The sequence below is a fragment of the Sinohyriopsis cumingii genome, chromosome 2 (assembly GCF_028554795.1).
Source record: "Sinohyriopsis cumingii isolate HCF-2022 chromosome 2, ASM2855479v2, whole genome shotgun sequence".
In the NCBI taxonomy this organism is placed as follows: domain Eukaryota; kingdom Metazoa; phylum Mollusca; class Bivalvia; order Unionida; family Unionidae; genus Sinohyriopsis; species Sinohyriopsis cumingii.
Genome location: NC_142962.1, coordinates 58094475 through 58114960, shown reverse-complemented (window position 1 = coordinate 58114960; position 20486 = coordinate 58094475). Strand labels below are relative to the sequence as shown.

The 20486-nt window shown below is 38.4% G+C and overlaps 2 protein-coding genes across 4 annotated transcripts in view; one reads left to right on the top strand and one right to left on the bottom strand.

Annotated features, from left to right (window-relative positions):
• LOC149804942 (uncharacterized) overlaps positions 1-9668 on the bottom strand; it is a 35512-nt gene extending 25844 nt beyond the window's left edge. Inside the window, exon 1 of one of the 2 annotated variants that reach the window (XM_089946060.1) lies at positions 9628-9668. The gene's annotated coding sequence lies outside the window, so the exon portion shown is untranslated. The remainder of the gene's footprint in view (positions 1-9627) is intronic. The other variant, XM_089946052.1, reaches the window with a different exon arrangement.
• Positions 8849-20486, top strand: part of LOC149804941 (kynurenine 3-monooxygenase-like) — a 106016-nt gene continuing 94378 nt past the window's right edge. Inside the window, exons 1-3 of one of the 2 annotated variants that reach the window (XM_089946039.1) lie at positions 8849-9078; positions 13762-13826; positions 19807-19994. In XM_089946039.1, the coding sequence (XP_089802165.1) occupies positions 19884-19994 (111 nt within the window). In that variant the 5' untranslated portion in view covers positions 8849-9078; positions 13762-13826; positions 19807-19883. Of the gene's footprint in view, positions 9079-13761; positions 13832-19806; positions 19995-20486 lie in introns of both variants that reach the window. The other variant, XM_089946033.1, reaches the window with a different exon arrangement.

Below are 20486 nucleotides of genomic sequence, written 5' to 3'. Positions count from 1 at the left end.
TTCTTCTTCGTCAACGACATGGTAAGTTACTTTAATGTCTCGGTCCCACTAAGGGTAAGTAATGACAATTCGGTGACCATCGAGCATGTTCTACGTAGGCCGAATCTTGCGGTTTCCAGTGGTGAAGTGACACACCGCAACTGAAGCACTTGACTTTATCTCCTTCGCCCAAGTAGAACAATCCGGCTCTGGCTAATTCTTCGGGGGTCGGTCCTCCCAGATACTTAGGCCAATTTCCTTTGAACGATTGAAGACGATTTTCAAAGTCGCAGTATTCCGACAAACGCACAGGAAACGAATATTCGTCTTTCACAGGTTCGTTTCGATGAGGGTTGGGTGACATGGACAGGAGTTTGCTCAGAGCTGGATGACATCCGTAGGGGGGGGGGGTAGACGTGAAGGTGAACATCCACCTTTAAAACGAAACCCAGTAAAATGTCCAAGAGGACGAGCGGCATCGCTTTCGCATCCCTCAGGTTTGGCACGCACAGCATCACTTTCCATGATAGGGGTAGTGAGAACAAAGTTCCCATGATGCTTTACGGTATCGCTAAGGTCACAACGTACAGCATCGTACCCATCGCAAGGCTCACAATCGCATTCCACTTCAGAAGCCCCACACTTGAATTGTGCCTTTCTAAACTTGTTTTGTGTTTCTCTGAAAGTATTCATCTTGTTCGCTTGGTCTTGGTAGTCACAATGAACTATCGATCTTGACCATAGTCCCTTTTTATACTAGTCGCAATGCAGTCTCAAGCTTGTACATCGTTCCTTTTTTATGTTTTTTATATCTAGTTTTGGAAGGTACCGTCTCTAAGGTGCCGTCATCATTGTACCGTAGTGTCATGGGTGGAAAGGCCATAGAAAGGTAAGGACAGTGCGGAGACCATCGAGTATGTTCCAGAATAGCTGAATCTTTGTAGATACATAGATCCATTCGTAACTTGAGTCCGCAAGCGAAACACTGTACTTCGTATCCTAATCCTGACTCAGGTCCCAAGTAGACAAATCCTGTTCTAGCTAAAATATGCGAAGAAGGTAATCCTTTCCTATCCGTAGGCCATGCTTGAAACGTGTCCAATCGACGGGCACAATCACAATAGTCAGGCAAGAAAACCGGAAAATGGTAGGCTTTAAACTTGGAGTTCTCATCGGGTTTCTCACTCGATTCTTGCTGTGGAGAAGTCATCCTTCTGGTGGGTGGCTATCCGCTTACAACCAATGTTTTATACCAACATGTCCATACGGCAAAGTAAAGTGGTTGGGCAGTCGCACTCGCTTCTGGTACACGATTTGATAGACGTTTTCCAAGGGTCGACTGACGATGTGGTGAGTGGGTAAACGTACAATCTTGTTCGGTTGATAAGTGGTCACTTTAAAGTGTTCATCCTCTCCAGATTGCAAGGCTTCTTTCAATACCCCAAAGTTGACCACACGACTGGTACGATAATTCAGAGTCAGTCCTTTCACTTTGCACTTCGTGTGCACTTCTCCTTGTTTGTCCCGGTATTCGTAGCCGTAATTTTTTGGACCGCCACTGACGAAACTTAGAATCTTGTCGTCGGGATGCTCGTCTGTCCAGGCTCCTAAACGGTCTCCTTCGATATCAGGGTGATGTTGACTCGGGTGATGGATGTAAATGCAACTGTCCGTGTCAAAGTACAGGACGCGTTCCCCTAACAGTTCTAAAGCTTCGTACAATTTTAAGCGAGCATGAGCTGTCACGTAAGCCGCAATGATGACATTTCCAAAAGGGTCGTCTTGTACAAAGTCCAGATCTTCTTCGTAATTGACCAAGATCAAATCCTCACGAATGACGTCCACGTGTTTCATGTATTTGGTTTTGTCGTGAATCATCTGGAAGTAACGGGAAGGTTCTGTCAAATATTCCGTCTTGGGTAAACACGGGCGTTGTTTCCATTTTACCCCACAAGCAATTTAACATCACTTTGGCAAACGATCGCCTGCCTTCGTTTTTCTCGATGTGGTCTAAAGAGATGCCTTCTTGTTCAAAGTATTTCTCTTTGAATTTTATTTGGTCTTCGGAAGTGTGACACCAGGAAGGATAGCCGCTGGCTTCTTGCTTCAGTTTCAAAAAGGCATCCACGTAGTCGGCGAAAATGCCTTTCTGACTGGGGTCACCCTTGTGGTATTGTTCTGTCTTGGGAAAGTGACAAATTTCGTAGACTTCTAACAGTTGGTATCCCATGTCCAGAGCTTTGAACAATTCTACGCTGACCCAGGTTACCGTCAAAGCCCGTTCTTCCTGGGTGTGCTGACAAGGCTGATCTTTGTTGCACGTTTCGGCACAAGTACGGCACAAAGGAAACATCAGTTTGCCTTGGCAATGGTGAGGTAGCACGGGATGGTACAAGTTAGTGGGAGGCAAGACTTTGCACTTGATCAGACCTTCTTATTGTCGAATGTTTTTCAGGTCGATGTGTTCCGTCAACAATTGTGGGTGCCCTGCAGGAAAGCGACAATATTTGCACACGTAGGGATACAGCGAACACACGTCCAAGTATTTTATTTCTTCTCCTTTCTCTTCGTCGGCTTGGTACAGCAAACAGGTGGCATTCATCCTTCCTCCGTACAAACTATCCCTCGGGTCAGCGGGTCCATGAACTGGTAACTTTCCACGAGGCGTTTAAACTCGGGATCGGTTTTCAAACGGTGATCGTACTCGTGTTCCCACATTTCCACCACTTGGTATCCTTCCTGTTCTAACTCTAGGCGTCGCTGACAAGTGGCCTGGTACAAGTCTTCCATGGTTCGTTGTAAAAACTGATTTTTAGTGCCACGGTCAGGGTAACAGACGGGACATCCGTGAAATAAGCAACCGTTAAACTCGTACACGATCTTGGGGTTTTCTAAGTCCCAGCCATCGACCGAATGCGTTCCGATGGTCTTTTCGCCTCCTCCATTGCGGGCATGCTGAATCCATTTGTCTTCCTTGTCGCACAAGTAATGTAACCAGCGTGAGGCTTGGACCGAGTATTGACGTTTGACATAGTTGGTCGTTTGAGGACTGATGACAGCCACGGTGTTTTCAGGCATGAATCGTTGCCGGTACACTAAGGAACACGCTTTGGTAATGGTGCAAGCTTCTTTCAAAGGATCGACCCCTCCGTGTTCCATGAACAGTTCTCGAAATTTTCCACAGCAACGTCGTAAAATGTCCATGTCGGAACGACAATACTTTAACATTTCTTCCTGAAAGCCGAAAGTGTCGGAGGCGTGAGCCTGGTACCAAGCGTAGAAAGCTTCTCGTTGTTCGGTAAGCATGTTGTCAGGGCCGTAATAGTGAGCCTCAGGCAAATGGGGTAGAACGACGTGTTGATTGGCTTCCGTATTGAAAAAGTGTGGAAAGTACCCTTTAGCCATTTCTTCATTCCAAATGTTTTAGCATTCGACTCAAAGGCATGGCCAAATAGCTCATCGAATCTTTAAACTGTACTTGTCCCACTTGCATGAAAATGATTTTGGCTCCGTTCAAAGCGACTTTAGGACGCTCAGTGCCTTGTTCCGTATAGTATCTCAAAAGAAATTGTCCATCGTATTTGGAGAAATTGTGAGGCATCACCGTGGCATGACGATGACAATCTCCGTAACGTTCGATGTCCTCTTGGCTCCACGTCTTGTCGATGGGGTCTAAGACCCATTGGGCGAAATCGGCTAGCGTGTTCGGTCCCCGAAAGATTTTTTCACGTCCTCCAGGAATCTTGCTGCAGTGAGGGCAATGACTGAAGATAGGTTCTTGAATGCACTTCTCGCACGCTCGATGAGCCACGCAGAAATTAGGAATGTGAATGCCGGTCTCTTGCATGCATTCGAAATCGAAAAAGATGAAATTGCCTTTCTTCTTGTGTCGATCCTCTTTCTCTGGGGGTGGTATTTTTGCACGTAGCATTCGTGTTCCAAGTCCACGATGTGGTGACAAATGTGACATTTTTTCTTTCCTAAACATACGTGTGCCTTGGCATTATTGGTACGTAGGCCTTGTCCACACGTGGGGCACAATCTCAGCAGTTGACAAGCACATTTCTGCTGTGAACCTTGCGTCTTCAAATGTTGTTGGTAACAGGTAGGACTGACAAACGTGCGCAGACAAGTTGAACAATGCACTGGTCCTTCGCTCAGACAGGGTGGAGAGGCCAAACATTCTGAGCATTTCAATCCGCAATGCTTGTGTTGCTCTCGATTATTATAACCATGGTCACATTTCTCACAGTAATATCTGTATCCCAGGAATCCGGTGGTACTGGTAATGGTATCGAAATGGTCATCGTGATAATAGACATGAATGTATTTTCCATCCTTAAAGTCTTTCCCTCGAAACAACAGAGGCCCACGCACTTCTTGAGGGTACACTTTCAAGGTGTAGCGTGGAGCTAGGACATCTTGCAATTTTTGCATCTCAGGAATGCCACAGGGTGTGTCTTTGGACAGTCCGGCTTGTTGTAACAGGAGTTCTGCTTCATTTCGTTGTTTGGCTCGGTCCGATTTTGGAATATTCTCCCAGGCTCTTTTCCATTCTACCGTGTCGTTTTTGTTGGCATAGGTTCGTCCCACCACGATAGCCCTGACTAAACACATCTGGTCTTGAGGGTTGTAAATTTGGACGAGGCTACGCTTAATGATGCGAAGCTCGTTCACCAATAACATCTTTTTGCGTCCAGTCCCTTGAGGAGGAGAGACGTGGGTCATGTCCAGTGTGGCTTTTCCATCGGTGATGTCAAACTGGTCATTGGATTGTTGTACGTGTTGAATTTTGTCCATGACTTTGGAAGCGGTCAATTCTGCAGGGGGGGGGGGCTAAACTCGATCCAAACAGGGGATTTCAAACCGTCGTGTGGTATGGAGAGTCTCAAGCGATCGTCTTCTTTGGGTTGACATTGTCGCTTGAGTGTGGTGAGCAAAGAATCCCACACTCCGGTGATGAACCCTTCTGCTTTCTGTAACGGTACTTCAGCCTTGAAATCTTTGAACTTCACTGTGTATTTGTAAGCCGTGGTTCTAAATTTTCTAGAGGAGCGCTTTTCCGTCTCTCGAATGGAATAGTACTTTTCAGGGTTGACTAAGGGTGGCGAACTTTGTTTAGAGGGTTCGGATTCTGGTTCACTCATGTCCTCTTCAAAATCACTGGCATGAATTTGTGCCAAGACTTCAGCTCTGGTACGAGGCGATAGATCACGTTTCTGCCTCTTACTTTCTTCTTCTTCTTTCTTCTCAAATGAATTGGATCGTTTCATCTTGAGTGCAAAACGTCAAATGACTAAAGTTTAAACACCATAGACTAATTTATAGTCATGGCAGACCAGCGTATATAAAAGGGTGTGTGTCTTGTCCTTTCACTATTCATTTCACTCTCAAACCGAGCACAACGATGGAAGAGACTAGCCAAATCGAACGTTTCATCAGAGCTTTGCGAGGGGTCATTAGAAAATTCTCTTCAGACCAGCCGACGGACTACTCTCCTTTCTTTCGAGATAAAAGTCAAGATACTTGCTATATCTGTCAAAAAAAGGGCATTGGTCTTCAGAGTGTCCAGACCGTCAAAAAAGAAAAACAGGGGCTAGAAAAGACAAAAGTCAAGATACCTGTTATTATTGTCAAGAAAAAGGACATTGGTCTCCAGATTGCCCAAAAAAGAAACAAGAGGAGTCAGAAGAAAAGAGGGATTTTTCAGAAGAAGAGAGGGATTCATCAGAGGAAGAGAGGGATTCTTCAGAGGAAGAAAGCAGCCAGGTAAAGAAAAAGAAACAGGAGAAGAAAAGAAGAAGGAAAGAAAGTGAAGAGGAAGAGGAGGAAAAGACTGTGACGGTGAAGAAATTTAAAAAACAGACAGACTAAAAAATGAGACAGAAGGAGTGTAAGAACTTTTTTAAAGTGCTCTGTTGTGAATTGTGAATTGGATTGTAACTATTGATAAAAGAATAAATTAAATATATAAGGTAAGTGTCTCTGAGTTTTGATTTTAAATAAGAAGCTACACTTACGCACTCATATACACGTACTATAGGGGTAAAATGTTTTTTTTTTGGTTGATTTTTGGAGTTATTGGCAATTGAAAGTCTATCTCTTTTCGAGAGACCTGGGTGGCCCTGAAAAGGGCCTTTGGTTTTTGGTGTAGGGGTGAGTTTAAGCAATCAACTTTAACTGCCTTAAGCCTTTGCCACGGCCAAGGCCTACTTCTGGACTGCGTACTGTTGATGATGATGATTTGGTTGAAATCACTAAGGGTGGTACGGTAGGCTTAGTCACAGGGTTGGAGTGTTTAGCTCGGGAAGGTCGTATTCTCTTCGGTCGTAATAAAGAAGTCTGATACATTTGTTTCAGACTTCTTAACTCCGCTAAAATGTCCAACAGTACCGTGACCGTTTGATTTTCACCCTCTTGTTTCTTTGCTGCTACTTCTTCTTGTTGTTGTTTTTTTTCTTACCTCTTCTTCTTGCTGCTGTTGCTGTAGGAGAAAAGCTTGCTCTGCTTCCTTTTGTCGTTGTATAAATTTCTCCAATTCTTCTTTCTGTCTCTGTCTAAAAGTCTCCAACTGCGGTAATGAAGGTGACGAAGGTTCCGGAACAAATTCTTGCGAGGTAAGAAAATCCACAAAATCCCAATTTACCTCTTCTGAAAGTAAGTCCGGGTTCCCTTGGGCGGTCTCCACTGCTGGTGCACCCTAATGGATCGTTTTCTGAGTTTCCGTCATGTTGAATCACTGTCGCATAGATTGACTGCACACAGGCGCTAGCGAATCTATATAGACCACGTGACGTGACAGACTGCTCTCTTCGGATTGGATGCGGGCTGACTGAATTTTGTAACGCGTGTTTGGATTGGTCAACAAACTCAATCCGTTTCAATCCTACCTCTACCTATAAATAAGTGCAGTTCACTGCATTGATTCACCTGTTCTCGGTGCCTCAAGATGTGGACCGATGTGCAATCTTCTACGCTTGTGTCTTCAATGATGTTCCGGACGGACATACCCATGTATGTCCGATCCAAGTGGACAGTTGTCCACAGGACAGACACCAGTCTGTGGATACGTAGGATCTACGTAGAAAGACAAGGATGCCTCAAAAGAGTCCTGATTTACGGTCCTACAGTGAGACGCAGCCTAAGGACAAGAAGAAGACCAATGCGGTGCCCTTTATGTTAATGGATACATTAACATAAACCCAAAGGCCCTTTTCAGGGCCACTCATAGGTCTCGAAAAGAGATTGACTTTCCATTGCCTACCCCTTTTTTTAAAATTTTTTTTTAAAAAAAATCCCATGTTAATTTCCCTTGTCCCTAAAGTAGTTTTTTTCTCCCATGTTAAATTCCCCTTGTCCCTAAACAAGCCCAAAATATATTTCCCATGTTAATTTCCCTTGTTCCTAAAGTAGTTTTTTTCTCCCATGTTAAGTCCCCCTTGTCCCTAAACAAGCCCAAAATCTATTCCCATGTTAAATTCCATTGTCCCTATAGTGGCCCAGCAATTTTTACCATGTTAAATTTACATAGTCCCTATAGTGGCCCGGGGGTGGGTGGGTCTGTAATGCTAATTCCCATTGTCCCTATGGTGGCCCCCTTCACTACTCGTATGGCCGGTAACACGAGACATACAAAAGGTGGCGGGCAACAAATTGTTGGTTTAGTGCGTATGCTACGTTAGGTCATTAAACATGATGATTACTATTGATCAAATAAGATGAAGATTTAATCTCCTTAGCTGATAGATCTAGCTGAGATGAAGCATTGAAAACTCGTGCAGTACAAGGCAGATTTTAAAATAAAATACACACATACATTCATTAATGTGGATAGTCAATTTATCCTGATTGGAAAACATAGTTCTTGTTTATTTGAAAGGAGAAGAAACACTAACCTTAGCTGTTAAATGTCGTCTGCAAAAATCTCAGCCGAATTTTGTAAATACGCCTGTCGATTGTAAGTCTGCCTAACAGCGCCCCCTGTGTTTGTTTGATCAGACCGTTTACTTTCCATACATTTCATTTAATACCATATCATTTGGAATATGAGCTGATCATTCCATTCTGTTCAGACCATTTCAACGAATGCCAGATTATTTGGAATCTGAATACATCATTTCATTTTTTTGGTTAAATCATTTAATTCTAGACTACATAATTTCATTTAATACTACGTCATTTGGAAGCAGATTTCATCAATCCGTTTTGTTCTTTAAATCATTTAATTTAATACCACATCATTTGGAATCTGAATTCATCATTTCATTTTTTGAGTTAAATCATTTCATTTCATACTACGTAATTTCATTTAATAATGTCATTTGGAAGCAGATTTCATAAATCAGTTTTGTTCTTTAAATCACTTTATTTAATACCAGATCATTTGGAATCTGAATTCATGATTTCATTTGTTGAGTTAAATCATTTTATTTTAGACTACATCATTTTATTTAATAGCACGTCATTTGGAAGCATATATCATCATTCGTTTTGTTCTTTAAATCATTTTATTTAATACCAGTTCATTTCATTTAACGCCACATCATTTGAAATCTGAATTCATTATTTCATTTTTGGAGTTCAATCATTTCATTTCATGCTATATCACTTCATATCACACAACATCATTTGGAATCTGAATTCATCATTCCGTTTGATGGGTTAAATCATTTCATTTCACTCTACATCATTTCATTTAATACCACGTCATTTGAAATTTAAATGCATCATTCGGTTTTGTTCGTTAAATCATTTCATGTGATACCACATCATTTGGAATCTGGATTTATCATTTCATTTGTTAGGTTAAATCATTTGATTTCATACTAGATCATTTGATTAATGTAATTCTGGCGGCGACGGCTGCCCATAGGTACACAGCGTAGTTTTCCCCATGCTCAGATTGGTTCTGGGAGAGGACAGGTCTGGTGAGGACTAGTACTCACGAAGGACGGCGCATTCCGGATACTTGTCAGCAGATGACCAGTCAAGCATGATGTTTAAGTGTTAAATTGAGCTGTGCCGAGCGAATAAGAAAAATACACCAGGATGTCGGAAGAAACGAGGAAAAAACGTGTTGCAGTTATCGGAGGAGGACTGGTAAGCATCTAGTCCTACATGTAAGACCTTGACGCTGATATTTATGTTTCGGACGTCAACATGTGCTATGTCTTAGGACTAGTAAGCATCACATACAAAAGAGTTTTGTAACTCAGTTTTACCCTGGATTTTATTGCCGTACCTTATGATGGATAAACCTGATGTAGGGAATTGTATAGTCTGGCTCCGATCCATTATGAATCGTATCCCAGCCCCGGTCTTCGAAAGTATTTACCTGGCACATTTACTTTCTGAAAATTATTTAATCCCTTTAAACCCCACAACTTTCATACTAGTCTACAATGTAAGACATAGCACATGCTGGTTTTGTTTTCGTGCAAAACATAAATATCAGCGTCAAGGTCTTACATGTAGGACTAATTTCATACCAGACCTTGTTGCGTCTGCGCAAACTTTAATCTGAAATAATAAATTCGCTACGGCGAGTGCAGTGTTAATTAAATGCTATTTTTAGTAGACAGATAGTCCCGCAAATTACAATGTAATACGCCTCTCGTGATATTTATGTTTAGGTCGTTCTAAACTTACACTTGAGAGGAGACCTCTTGCGTTGTAAGACTAGTACGGACAGTTTAATGTACACCTCAAAGTGCATCGTCCTGGCGCGGTTTCTCGCGCATGTAAAAATATAAAATCGTACATGTATGCTGCATACAACGAGCAAAATACCCACCGCTGCAACCAGTAAAATTAAAAAAAAAAAGGGTACGAAACTACATTAACAAAATTGTCTGAATCATAAAAATGCACTGTTAGTAGAATATAGACATTATCAATTTTTTATATATACATACCACACATTCCAATATAATGCAGTCTGAACAAAAATGACTTTAAAGTATGTTTGTAAAAGACCTAATCATCATTTAAACTGTTAGTGCCTTTAGTAATATTGATATAAAGTAATAATGAAAATATACAGATGACAATATTTTTTATACCAAATCAATATGATTAATGATAGAAATAATATTGTAAATTAAAAGTTCATAGTTTTATTGTAAGGTGCATGGTTGTAATCTTTACCATAGAAATATGTTTGATTCCTTTCTAGATGGCATTTAACATGCCAGCAAGTTAAAATTTAAAAAGAATATGTAATGTAGACATTATTGTTAGTGTTGATGTTGTTGCAGATACAAATATTTCATAAATATAAGTGTAAATATCTGATGAATATGTAAATCATTGTTATTAACATTATTTCTTCATTAATCTGATTAAATTTCTTAATTTTAAAATTATGGTATAAATATTAACCATTGTTTTACAGTATTATTTCTCTTTTTTTTGGTATGCATTATTAGTTTGATACAAAAAAGTTGTCATCTGAATATATTAATTATTGCCCTATGATTACATATGCATACGGTTCTTTCTGTTTTTAATAATTATAATTAGAATGTGTGATTTGGATTGTGGGTGTGATTTGGATTTTTTTAAGTAGCATTAACAATTTTCCAGTCATATTGCTACGATGTGTGTAGTGTGGCAGTTTATAGTGACATCTAGCACTGGTCAACCATGCTGCAAACATGTAGCATGATGTCCCACCCAGTCACATTGTCCTGACACCAGGCTGACCAGTCCTGACACTAACCTCTTAATGCTGAGCACCATGTGAGGCAGTTGTTAGTACCATTTTTAGAAGTCTTTAGCATGACTTGGCTGGGGTTTGAACATGACATGCGACCCCCAGCATACAAGGCAGACTCTCTTCAAAAACTGTATTTTAAATGTTATTACAAGTTACGTGTGTGTGATTTTGATTTTTAACGTAGCTTTAACAGTTTTACATTGCTATGATGTCTGCAATGTGGCAGTTTATAGTGATGTTTAGCACTGTGGCATCATGCCGCAGACATGTAGCGTATCCCACCAATTCACATTATTCTGATACCAGTCCGACCAGTCCTAACACTAACCTCTTAAAGCTGAGCACCTAGCAAGGCGGTGTTAGTACCATTTTTGGTAAGTCTCTGATATGACTCAGCTGGGGTTCGAACCTGTAACCTCCAGCATCTGAGGCAGATGCTCTAACTACTTAGGCCACTGGAGCAGTCTTATCACAAGGTCTAAACGAAATGAGCAGACTATTTCTGTAAATTTATAAAGTTTGTTGTGTAAAACTGAAGCGTTGGAATGTTAAATGAAAACAGTAATCTTACAACAGTGAATATTTTCAGCATTACTTAACATCAGTGGACAAGTTTGCTTTTGATTGTCTTTTACATCATGGCAAAAAGGAACACTTAATTTATAAACTGAGTCCAGCTGCAGAAACCCAGATATGACATCACATAATTGACTAGCAGCTCTGGATATATATGGTCAGTTAAAACTAATTGGTAGAATAAACCATATAGATCCTGATCTGCAGGTGCAGTTTGCAATGGCAGATTATGGGGTCTGTGTTGTTTACAGTTAGACAACACTTACAAGTGAGTTTAATGGTAGATTATTTAGTGACAGGATCATTTGAGTAAAGTGACTTTCCCAAGGACACAACATGGTAGTCAACACCGGCTGGTCTCATGGTAGAATTCCAAACCCTTTCTAGCCACAGATTCACCATGACTTCTACCTACATTAGATGCCTCTCATGACATGTGGGAGAATGCAGTATGGTCTATTCTACATCCCTGACCCCACTTGGAGTATTTGGTCAAATGATAAATTCTGCAAAACAAGTAGTTTTTTTAAGTCACTTGTTTGGTACAAATGGATTGAGAAAATGTTTGCTCAATATTGCAGTAAAAACCCAGAATGTACCAAATTTGGCTCAAAAGTACAATGTTGACCCTGATATACTTTTAATTTTTAAGCCATTTTAATAAAAACTTTGGTACACAGACCCAGCTGGGTTTTAAGATAAAATTGTGATCTCGCCAGGTTGGTACCCCTTTCCCACAGGCTGGATAGTTGAGACTGTTGAACTGTTCCTTCGCAACAGGCACTTCAATGTCCACATCAGAGAGAACTGCAGCTCGTGGATGCATCAGATTAATGGACTCCACAAGGGTTTGTTTTTTCGCCAAGTTTGTTCAATGTTTGCATCAATGACTTACTTGTAATACAGTCATGCAGGTTCATATATGCAGATGACATTGCTCTCAGGATCCAAAGTCACTCATTTGCTGAGCTTGACGGGGTACTGAATAAGGACCTGGTGGATATGACAGACTTCTTCAAGAAATGGCATCCAAGTGCAAGAAAGACAGTCTCCAGCATCTTCCACCTTAACCATGCAAATGCAAGCCATGAGCTTTGCATCCTCCTCAGTGGGCAGCAAATAAAACATGACCCGACACCAACATACATTGGTGTGACTCTAGACAGATCACTGACATTCTACAACCACATCAAGAAAACTGCAGCAAAACCTAGCACTCAAAACAAGCTACTCTACAAACTGGCTGGCTCAACCTGGGGTGCTAGTGCTCAGATACTCAAGACATCAGCACTGGCCCTCGGTTATTTGACAACCAAGTATTGCACCCCTGCCTGGGCTTGATCATCCCATACTAAGCTAATTGATGTCCAGCTCAACACAACAATGTGCATAATCTCTGGAACACCATGGCCTACTTCTTTACCATGGCTGCCAGTACTCAGCAGTATTCCTTCTCCACATCTGTGTTGCCAGGAAGTAACCACAAAAGTGTTGGCTAAGGTGTATGCCAGTGAGAAACTTCCACTGTACATGGACATCACCTCACATCCAGCAGTCCGGTTGACTTCAAGATGCCCAATCTGGTTAGGTTCATTGCCAGATGATATGACAATTATTTCAGCATGGAGCATTGAGTGGCCTTCAACAGATGTTGTAAAGCACTCCCTCGTAGCTGAGCTTTGTATCTGCCCTCTGAGCTTCAACCTTCCACAACATCTGTGGACCACACTGAACTGCTTTTGGACAGGACAGGGGCGTTGTGCAGTCAACTTTGTCCGATGGGGCCATTCCAATAACTCTTCCTGTTGCTGTGGAGTTCTCCAGACCATGTGACGTTGTGAACAACTGTCCACTGACAAAGTTCCCTGGTGGACTGCAGGCTCTGCATGTTGCTGATGATGATGCGGTTAAATTGCAGAGCATGCACTGCACATGATAATAATAATAACTGACAGTAATACAATAAATATGTTGTACAAAATTTGATGGTTGACATAAATGGGGGTAAAAAAGGGAGTGGGGAAACTGGATAAAATGGGAGTGGAGAAACCTGATCCAGGAAAAAAACCAGCCTGAAACCTGATGCTAGCAAAATTTCCTTGTTGTCCATCCCTAATAAAACATTTATTCAGAAAGTATTTAAAAATATTTAAAAATATTTTTGTAAAAGAAACAAAAGTTTGCATATTTTGTTTTATAAAATGAGGCCAAAGTGATCTGTATGTACCTGTGTTTAAAACAAATTTGTCTTTTAAAGTGATTTTTTTAGCTATATCATGTCTAGAAAATAAGGGCTAAATGCATTTAATCAAGGACACACTGAAGCAACCAGTATAGGGTGGCCTGAGGGAGTATTGTCCCCACGACCCTTGGATTACAAGTCTGATGCTTTACTAAACAACAATGGCCATTTTAAGTGTAAGAAAATGTGCGAAATTGAATAAAACCCTGGATGGATTATACAAGTTGCTATTCTTCTCTTCTGTTAGGTGGGTGCCCTTAATGCCTGCTACTTTTCAAGGAGAAAATACAAGGTGGATGTGTATGAAATGAGGTCAGGTATGTTTCATCCTTTGCACTTTTCTTTAGTTAAGATACAAATGCATTATCTGAATTGTTTTAAACACATTTTGTCATTTACTTTTTTCAGGCGTACAAATACTTATTGATAAAAACTTAATAATTGTGTTGTTGTTGTAGGGTTTAATGCCATTTTTTAGCACATGATAGGCTATACGTGGTGTCTAGTATTAATGGGGAGGAAGAACCTGGGAAAACCCAGGAAAGAACCACTGACCCACGAGAAGCTACTGGCAAGCTTTCTCACATACCCACTTTGGCCGAATCCAAGACTCGAACCCATGCAGATAGAGGTGAGATGGCAGTGATCCATAACAGAGAGCATTTTAGACCACTCAGCCACTCGGGGCCCCTAATTGTTTTGTTAAATAAACTAAAAATTACCAATTTTTAGCAAGAAGAAAATTTTCTATACCAAAATTTTTGGGAAAAATCAAACTTTTTGGATTTATAGTTTTTGTAAAATTAGAAGGCATGAAGAAATCACAAATATTATCATATATTGATTATCCAGTCAAGTTTTAATTTACGCTCTAATGAATTTGAGTTCAAGATCCAACAAAAATCTAAAATGGAAGGTGATGACGTATACTGTAGCCTATATAGCACTAAAGTATCAACAGTTCTTTGTTGAATGACAGAAAATAATCCGGTGTTTGAATTCCGAATAAAATTTCAATAAATGTCTTTGTCCAAGAATTCTGTATGAGCACTTAAATATTCCCAGGTGAAGTATTACTCTTAGAATCCAAATAATTTGAAGAAAAATTAAAATGTAACTTCCAACTGGTCACAAGAGAAAAAAACCCACCTAGATATCTAAGTGTTTAAAAGCCCAACTGGCTGGTTCATTTCAAGAAAACAATTGTACAGTCTAAGTAAGACGCAAAATAGATACATGTATGAGGGTCACATGATCACTTTTTAGAAGCAGATCAAAGCTTCAAATGCTTAACATCATGTACTCCCAGTCAGCCTCGATTTCACTCTTATCAATCCCACATTACAGATGAATAATAAAAAATGTTGTTTACTTGATTCTCAATCAAGTTCAGGAACTAGGTCAGCTTTTAGATACAAAGTTCTGTTCTTAGGTGTTGATGACAAAACAGTCAGGTCAAACTAATTTCTGGAAAATGTCAAATTCCAGTACACAAAATTACATTACTATAACATGTAATGGAAATAAAAAAATGTAAAACTAACAAGCAAAGAATTTAAAAAAATCAAATATACAATAAATCAAATATACATAACGGTAGGTCTTATATTATGTAAAAAAAATGAAGTGAAACCATTAATTTAAGTAAAGTTCAGCAAACAATTTATTTCCCTAGAATAAAAAGTGAAAATTTAAAAGACACTTGAAGTATTGTGAATTAAGTCCCAGATAATCCCAAATGTTCTGATGTACCACAGTGATGTAGTTGTTGTTGTTGTTGTAGTGTTTAACGCCACTTTTCAGCACAACATAGGCTATACATGGCGGCCAGTATTAATGGTGGAGGAAGAACCTGGAAAACCCCCGGAAAGAACCACCAACACATGAGAAGCTACTGGCAGGCTTTCTCACATAACCACATTAGCCGAATCTGAGACTCGAACCGACGCAGACAGAGGTGAGATGGCAGTGATCCGTAACGGTGAGCGCTTTAGACCACTCGGCCACTAGGGGGCCCCCAGTGATGTAGTAAAAATGTCTTTGAATGAGTTCTCCATAATCTCAAAGTAGTATTTTAGTTTTAAAAATCAGTGAGCATTTTGTAATTCCAATAAATAAATTAAATAAATAATTCTTCTAGAATTATATCTGGACACAACTGCGAATGATTCCAAACACTGATTAAAGCAGGAATGAATAATTGTGTATCAAACCTCTTCATTTATAAATACCCACTTGACCTTGATGCAATAATTTGCTCAGGAAAACCCAAATATCCGATGGAAAATTCCACCAAATTGTAAACAAGATAACTTCTAGAACCTTCTAAGCTTGTAAACAAGATTAGGTCTCATATCTTAGTAAAGATTGGAGAAAAGTCATCTAGGCAAAACTTTACATCCTCAGTCATGAACATGACACAATTCAGATACACAATATAAAATAAACATGCATAACAGAGTGAAAATGTACAACTACAGTGTAATATATATTTCATAAAAGATAAGAAATTTAAGTTTTAATATTCTTACAAATAAAGGTTTTTTCTCTCTCTGTTGTTATGTTTATACCAGTTTAACACAAGTAAAGAGGAAATATGGCTTTCCGATCACATTTTATTTTTAATTTTCCATTTTTTCAGTAAACAATTACTCTCCCATATAAATCAGAAACATTTATAACTGTTTAGTCACCAATAACTAAGGGTTAATTTGACATATTAACCCTTGACATCATATCGCAAAAAGCATGGATCAAAATCTGCGATCAAAAATTTATATGCTGGTAAAACATGTATATGCTGGTAAAAAATTTATATGCTGGTAAAACAAGTGATGGATCTCAGCCTATTATATGGCTGTAGTGACAGATCCCAGCATATTACAAGGCTATGATGACAGATCCAATTATAGGTTGATTACAGAGTTTATATATATATATATATATATATATATATATATATATATATATATATATATATATATATATATTGGCATTGGGCTTTATTAAAATATATGGTGTAAATTTCAGGGCAATTAGATGCAAATTTTGAAGTAATGGTAGATTTCAACTGATGTATTAGATGTGAGGTAGATGACCTTCAGAATTATTATTATTATTATTATTATTATTATTATTATTATTATTATTATTAAAAAAGAATCAACAACAACAACAAAAATAAGAATACAAAAATAAGAATATCACATTTAGATGATAATAACTTCTTCTTTGTTCATCATATTATCAGACTGAGTCTCACTCATGATGTCATTACATTACATGTGTTTTTTTAATGGATGACCCAAATATGGCAGACTATCAGTGTGCAAAATAGTTACTGTACTAGATCTAGTTCCACAATGATAGAATAAACCATTTCATTACACCTAATAAACATATGTACTCACTTAAAAATTAAGTCCAACAGCAAGCTGCACAGATCCAGATCTGTAGTTGCATAATGCACTGGCAGATATGGGTGTGTATAGTTTGTTGGAGGTAATCAGTAGAACAAACAACATCAACGCCAATATGCTGGCACATTAGGGGACGCTCACCAATATTATGTACTTTTGAGAGAGTGATGTATGTTAAGATGAAGTTGTTTGCATTTGAAACATGTACAGTGGAGAGAATGCTGTCATACTTCTGTGCTACTTTGATATAATGTGGCTGACATTTCTTTGGATATTGTACTTAATCGAAATTGTACATGATTTAAGCACAGTGATAACTAAAATAATGCTCTCTTATGCTAAATAAAATCAGCCTGAATTTGTCTAAAGTACACTATCTTTAGCACCTATTGTAATAGGGAAAATGAATTTTCCCCAACTAGGCGATACCAGCTTCTGAAAGTGCAATGGATGAATTACTATATATATAAAATGTACAAAAAGTTATAGGCTCACTTTTTTACAATTTACCTCAGAAGTCCAGGAAACGAAAATGACTAAGCAGAGCTAGCAGTTTTTGAAAGATGCACATCTAGAGTAAGGCCTAGCTGTATACTCTAACCAAAATTACACCCTTCAATCATACACCAAAAAAAAGGGAATTAAAGGTTCTTTGAACAATACCAAAGATACACAAGATCTTTTTTAAATATTCAGTTTTATAGTGAGGAAAAATGGGGAGATTCTTTCTCTTTAAAATTTTAACCCTGTGCTAAATACAAAACTGTAGAGTGGCACCTTATGTGGTACTAGATCAGGGTCTACATTATTTGAAGTTGGACTCGTCTTAGAAGTGAGTATGTATGGTAATTGAAGAAGATATTTGCATTTACATATGGCAGGTTACTTTAGGGGTGGAGAAATTTTAGTGGTTGAGTGGTCTCAGATTGAAATCACAATAATACATTTATTTTCTGCTAAAACATAGTCAGATGTTAAGTTTATGGGGTTGGCTGTAAGGTTAAATGAGAACTTAGGGCTCTTTATCCTGCATATGTCAACAGGTGTTTAATTAAGCTTCTCATAAACCATTACCACAGAACAAAAATTTGGTAGAGAGCATCATGGCATGATGGGCTTTATCATTTTTGTAAATGGCATCAATCTACCATAAAAGATGGCTCCCATTGCTAAAAATAAAAACCTTAGACTTCACAAAAACAGAATTTGACCAAATTTGACACCAGCCATTCTGGCATAGAGGGCTTTTAAGTTTTACACAGATGATGCCATTCTGCATAATGGTTTGTCCAAGTTTGCTAAAATCAGAATTTAACTAAACTTCACAGAAATCATCATTGGTTTTGGTTGAAGTGATTTTATTTCCTTAATTTCTTAAACCCTTAATTTTTCTTTAAAATTTTTGATGAATGATTGTAAAGGTAAGAGAATTCATTCTATGACATGTGTGCACAACCTTTAAACCATGAGGTCAGGGTTATGCCTAACTCCGAAGTGCTTTGATTATGGACTGAATATGTAGGCTGTCCTTGTTTTCTGTTTAGCCCTCTGTTCACACCTTATGGATATCAGACCATTATGATTAACAGCCATGAATGTAATGCACAGACATGGGTACTTTTAAGGGCATTTATAACTCTAGTCTTTCATAGAGTTGCAGAATATGGTAAATGTTATGGGATTACATATATCAAAATATATACATGTAAGAAGTCATTTAATTTTGATGTTTGTCCTATCACAGTCTATCAAATAAAGGGTATTCAGTTTAAAAGCAGCGAACTGTAACATGATCTAAAAAGGTGTCGAAGACCAGCAGTCAACCCTAGCAAGCCAGTGAAACTACTCTCTTCCTTTCCATTTTTCAACACGAGTTTTTCCACCCAAATAATTCTTGTGTAGACAAAAATGTTATGATCCAGTGATATGACAGTTCTTAAATTGTTACATGAATTGAGAATCAGATGTAAGTATTTCAGATCATTAATATATTTAATGTGTTTTTCAATTTAATTAGGGCTGTGTTTGCTGTTTATTAATGATGGTGCAGTTTTATTCTATTTTTAGTGCTCTTCAAGAGAATTATAACGCACTTCAGATCAATTAAAAGTCTTTACTTTTACAGAACTCTAATTCAGTTGTTGGGTATAATAATTAATTTAAGAATAATGCATTGTTTTTAAATTTCATAGGATTATAGATATCTTTATTTTTTATTTTTAGAGTGGTTTAATTGAATTGAAGAGATGTTTTAATTTGATAAAATGGCCACCATAAGGAAAGAAGACACAAATACCATATTTGGTTTTCTTTGTAATATGAAATATTTAAAATTACAATCGATTTTCCTAGTTTCATGGGCACCTTTTAAACAAATCTCTCTTTTGTATATATTCAGATCTTCATACTTACACTATATATTCACTGTAATACTCGGTATTGAATATACTGTATATACACATACTCAGATCTTCATACTTATACTATATACTCACTGTAATACACAGTATGGAGTATACTGTATATACACATACTATCTTCATACTTACACTATATACTCACTGTAATACACAGTATGGAGTATACTGTATACTGTATATACACATACTCAGATCTTCATACTTACACTATATACTCACTGTAATACACAGTATGGAGTATACTGTATACTGTATTTACACATACTCAGATCTTCATACTTACACTATATACTCACTGTAATACACAGTATGGAGTATACTGTATACTGTATATACACATACTCAGATCTTCATACTTACACTATATACTCACTGTAATATGCAGTATGGAGTATACTGTATATAAACATGCTCAGATCTTTATGCTTTTACTGTACTTTCTTGCTCATGCAGATATTCGCAAGGCTGAGGTTGTGCGAGGGCGAAGTATAAATCTTGCCCTTTCAGTGCGGGGTAGGGAGGCCCTTAAGATGGTGGAAATGGAGGAAGTGGTCATAAACAAAGGGATTCGCATGTACTCACGAATGATCCATGACCGTGATGGCACCCTCAGAGTAATTCCTTATGGAAGGAAAGACCAGGTTAGGTTCATGTCTGTAATAGTTGCATTTCCATTGATGAAATGCTCCAAAAATGCAATTAACACAATTACACATTAGCATAGAATCTTTTATAAAATCATAGTTTAACGTTTGAAAAAATGTATACTTTATAATGAGAAATATTTATCTTTCTTGTGATGTATAGGAACACAGAGGTCTCGGTTTTTTAAAATTATATTTGTTGTTGGCATTGGCACTGAAATAAAACTTTTTAATTTTATGCTCTTTCTCTGACACTGTTGCATGTACATGTGGGAAATCTTGATGGACATTTACACACCTAAATCTTGATCAATGATGGGTGTGTTCCATGTTCATCATGAATCATGAAGGGTGTGTTCACCATGAATCTTGAATTTTGATGGGTGTGTTCATGATACATCTTGATGGGTGTTTTCTTCATGCATCTTAATGGGTGTGTTCACCATGAATCTTGATGAGTGTGTTTACCATGTATCTTGATGGGTGTGT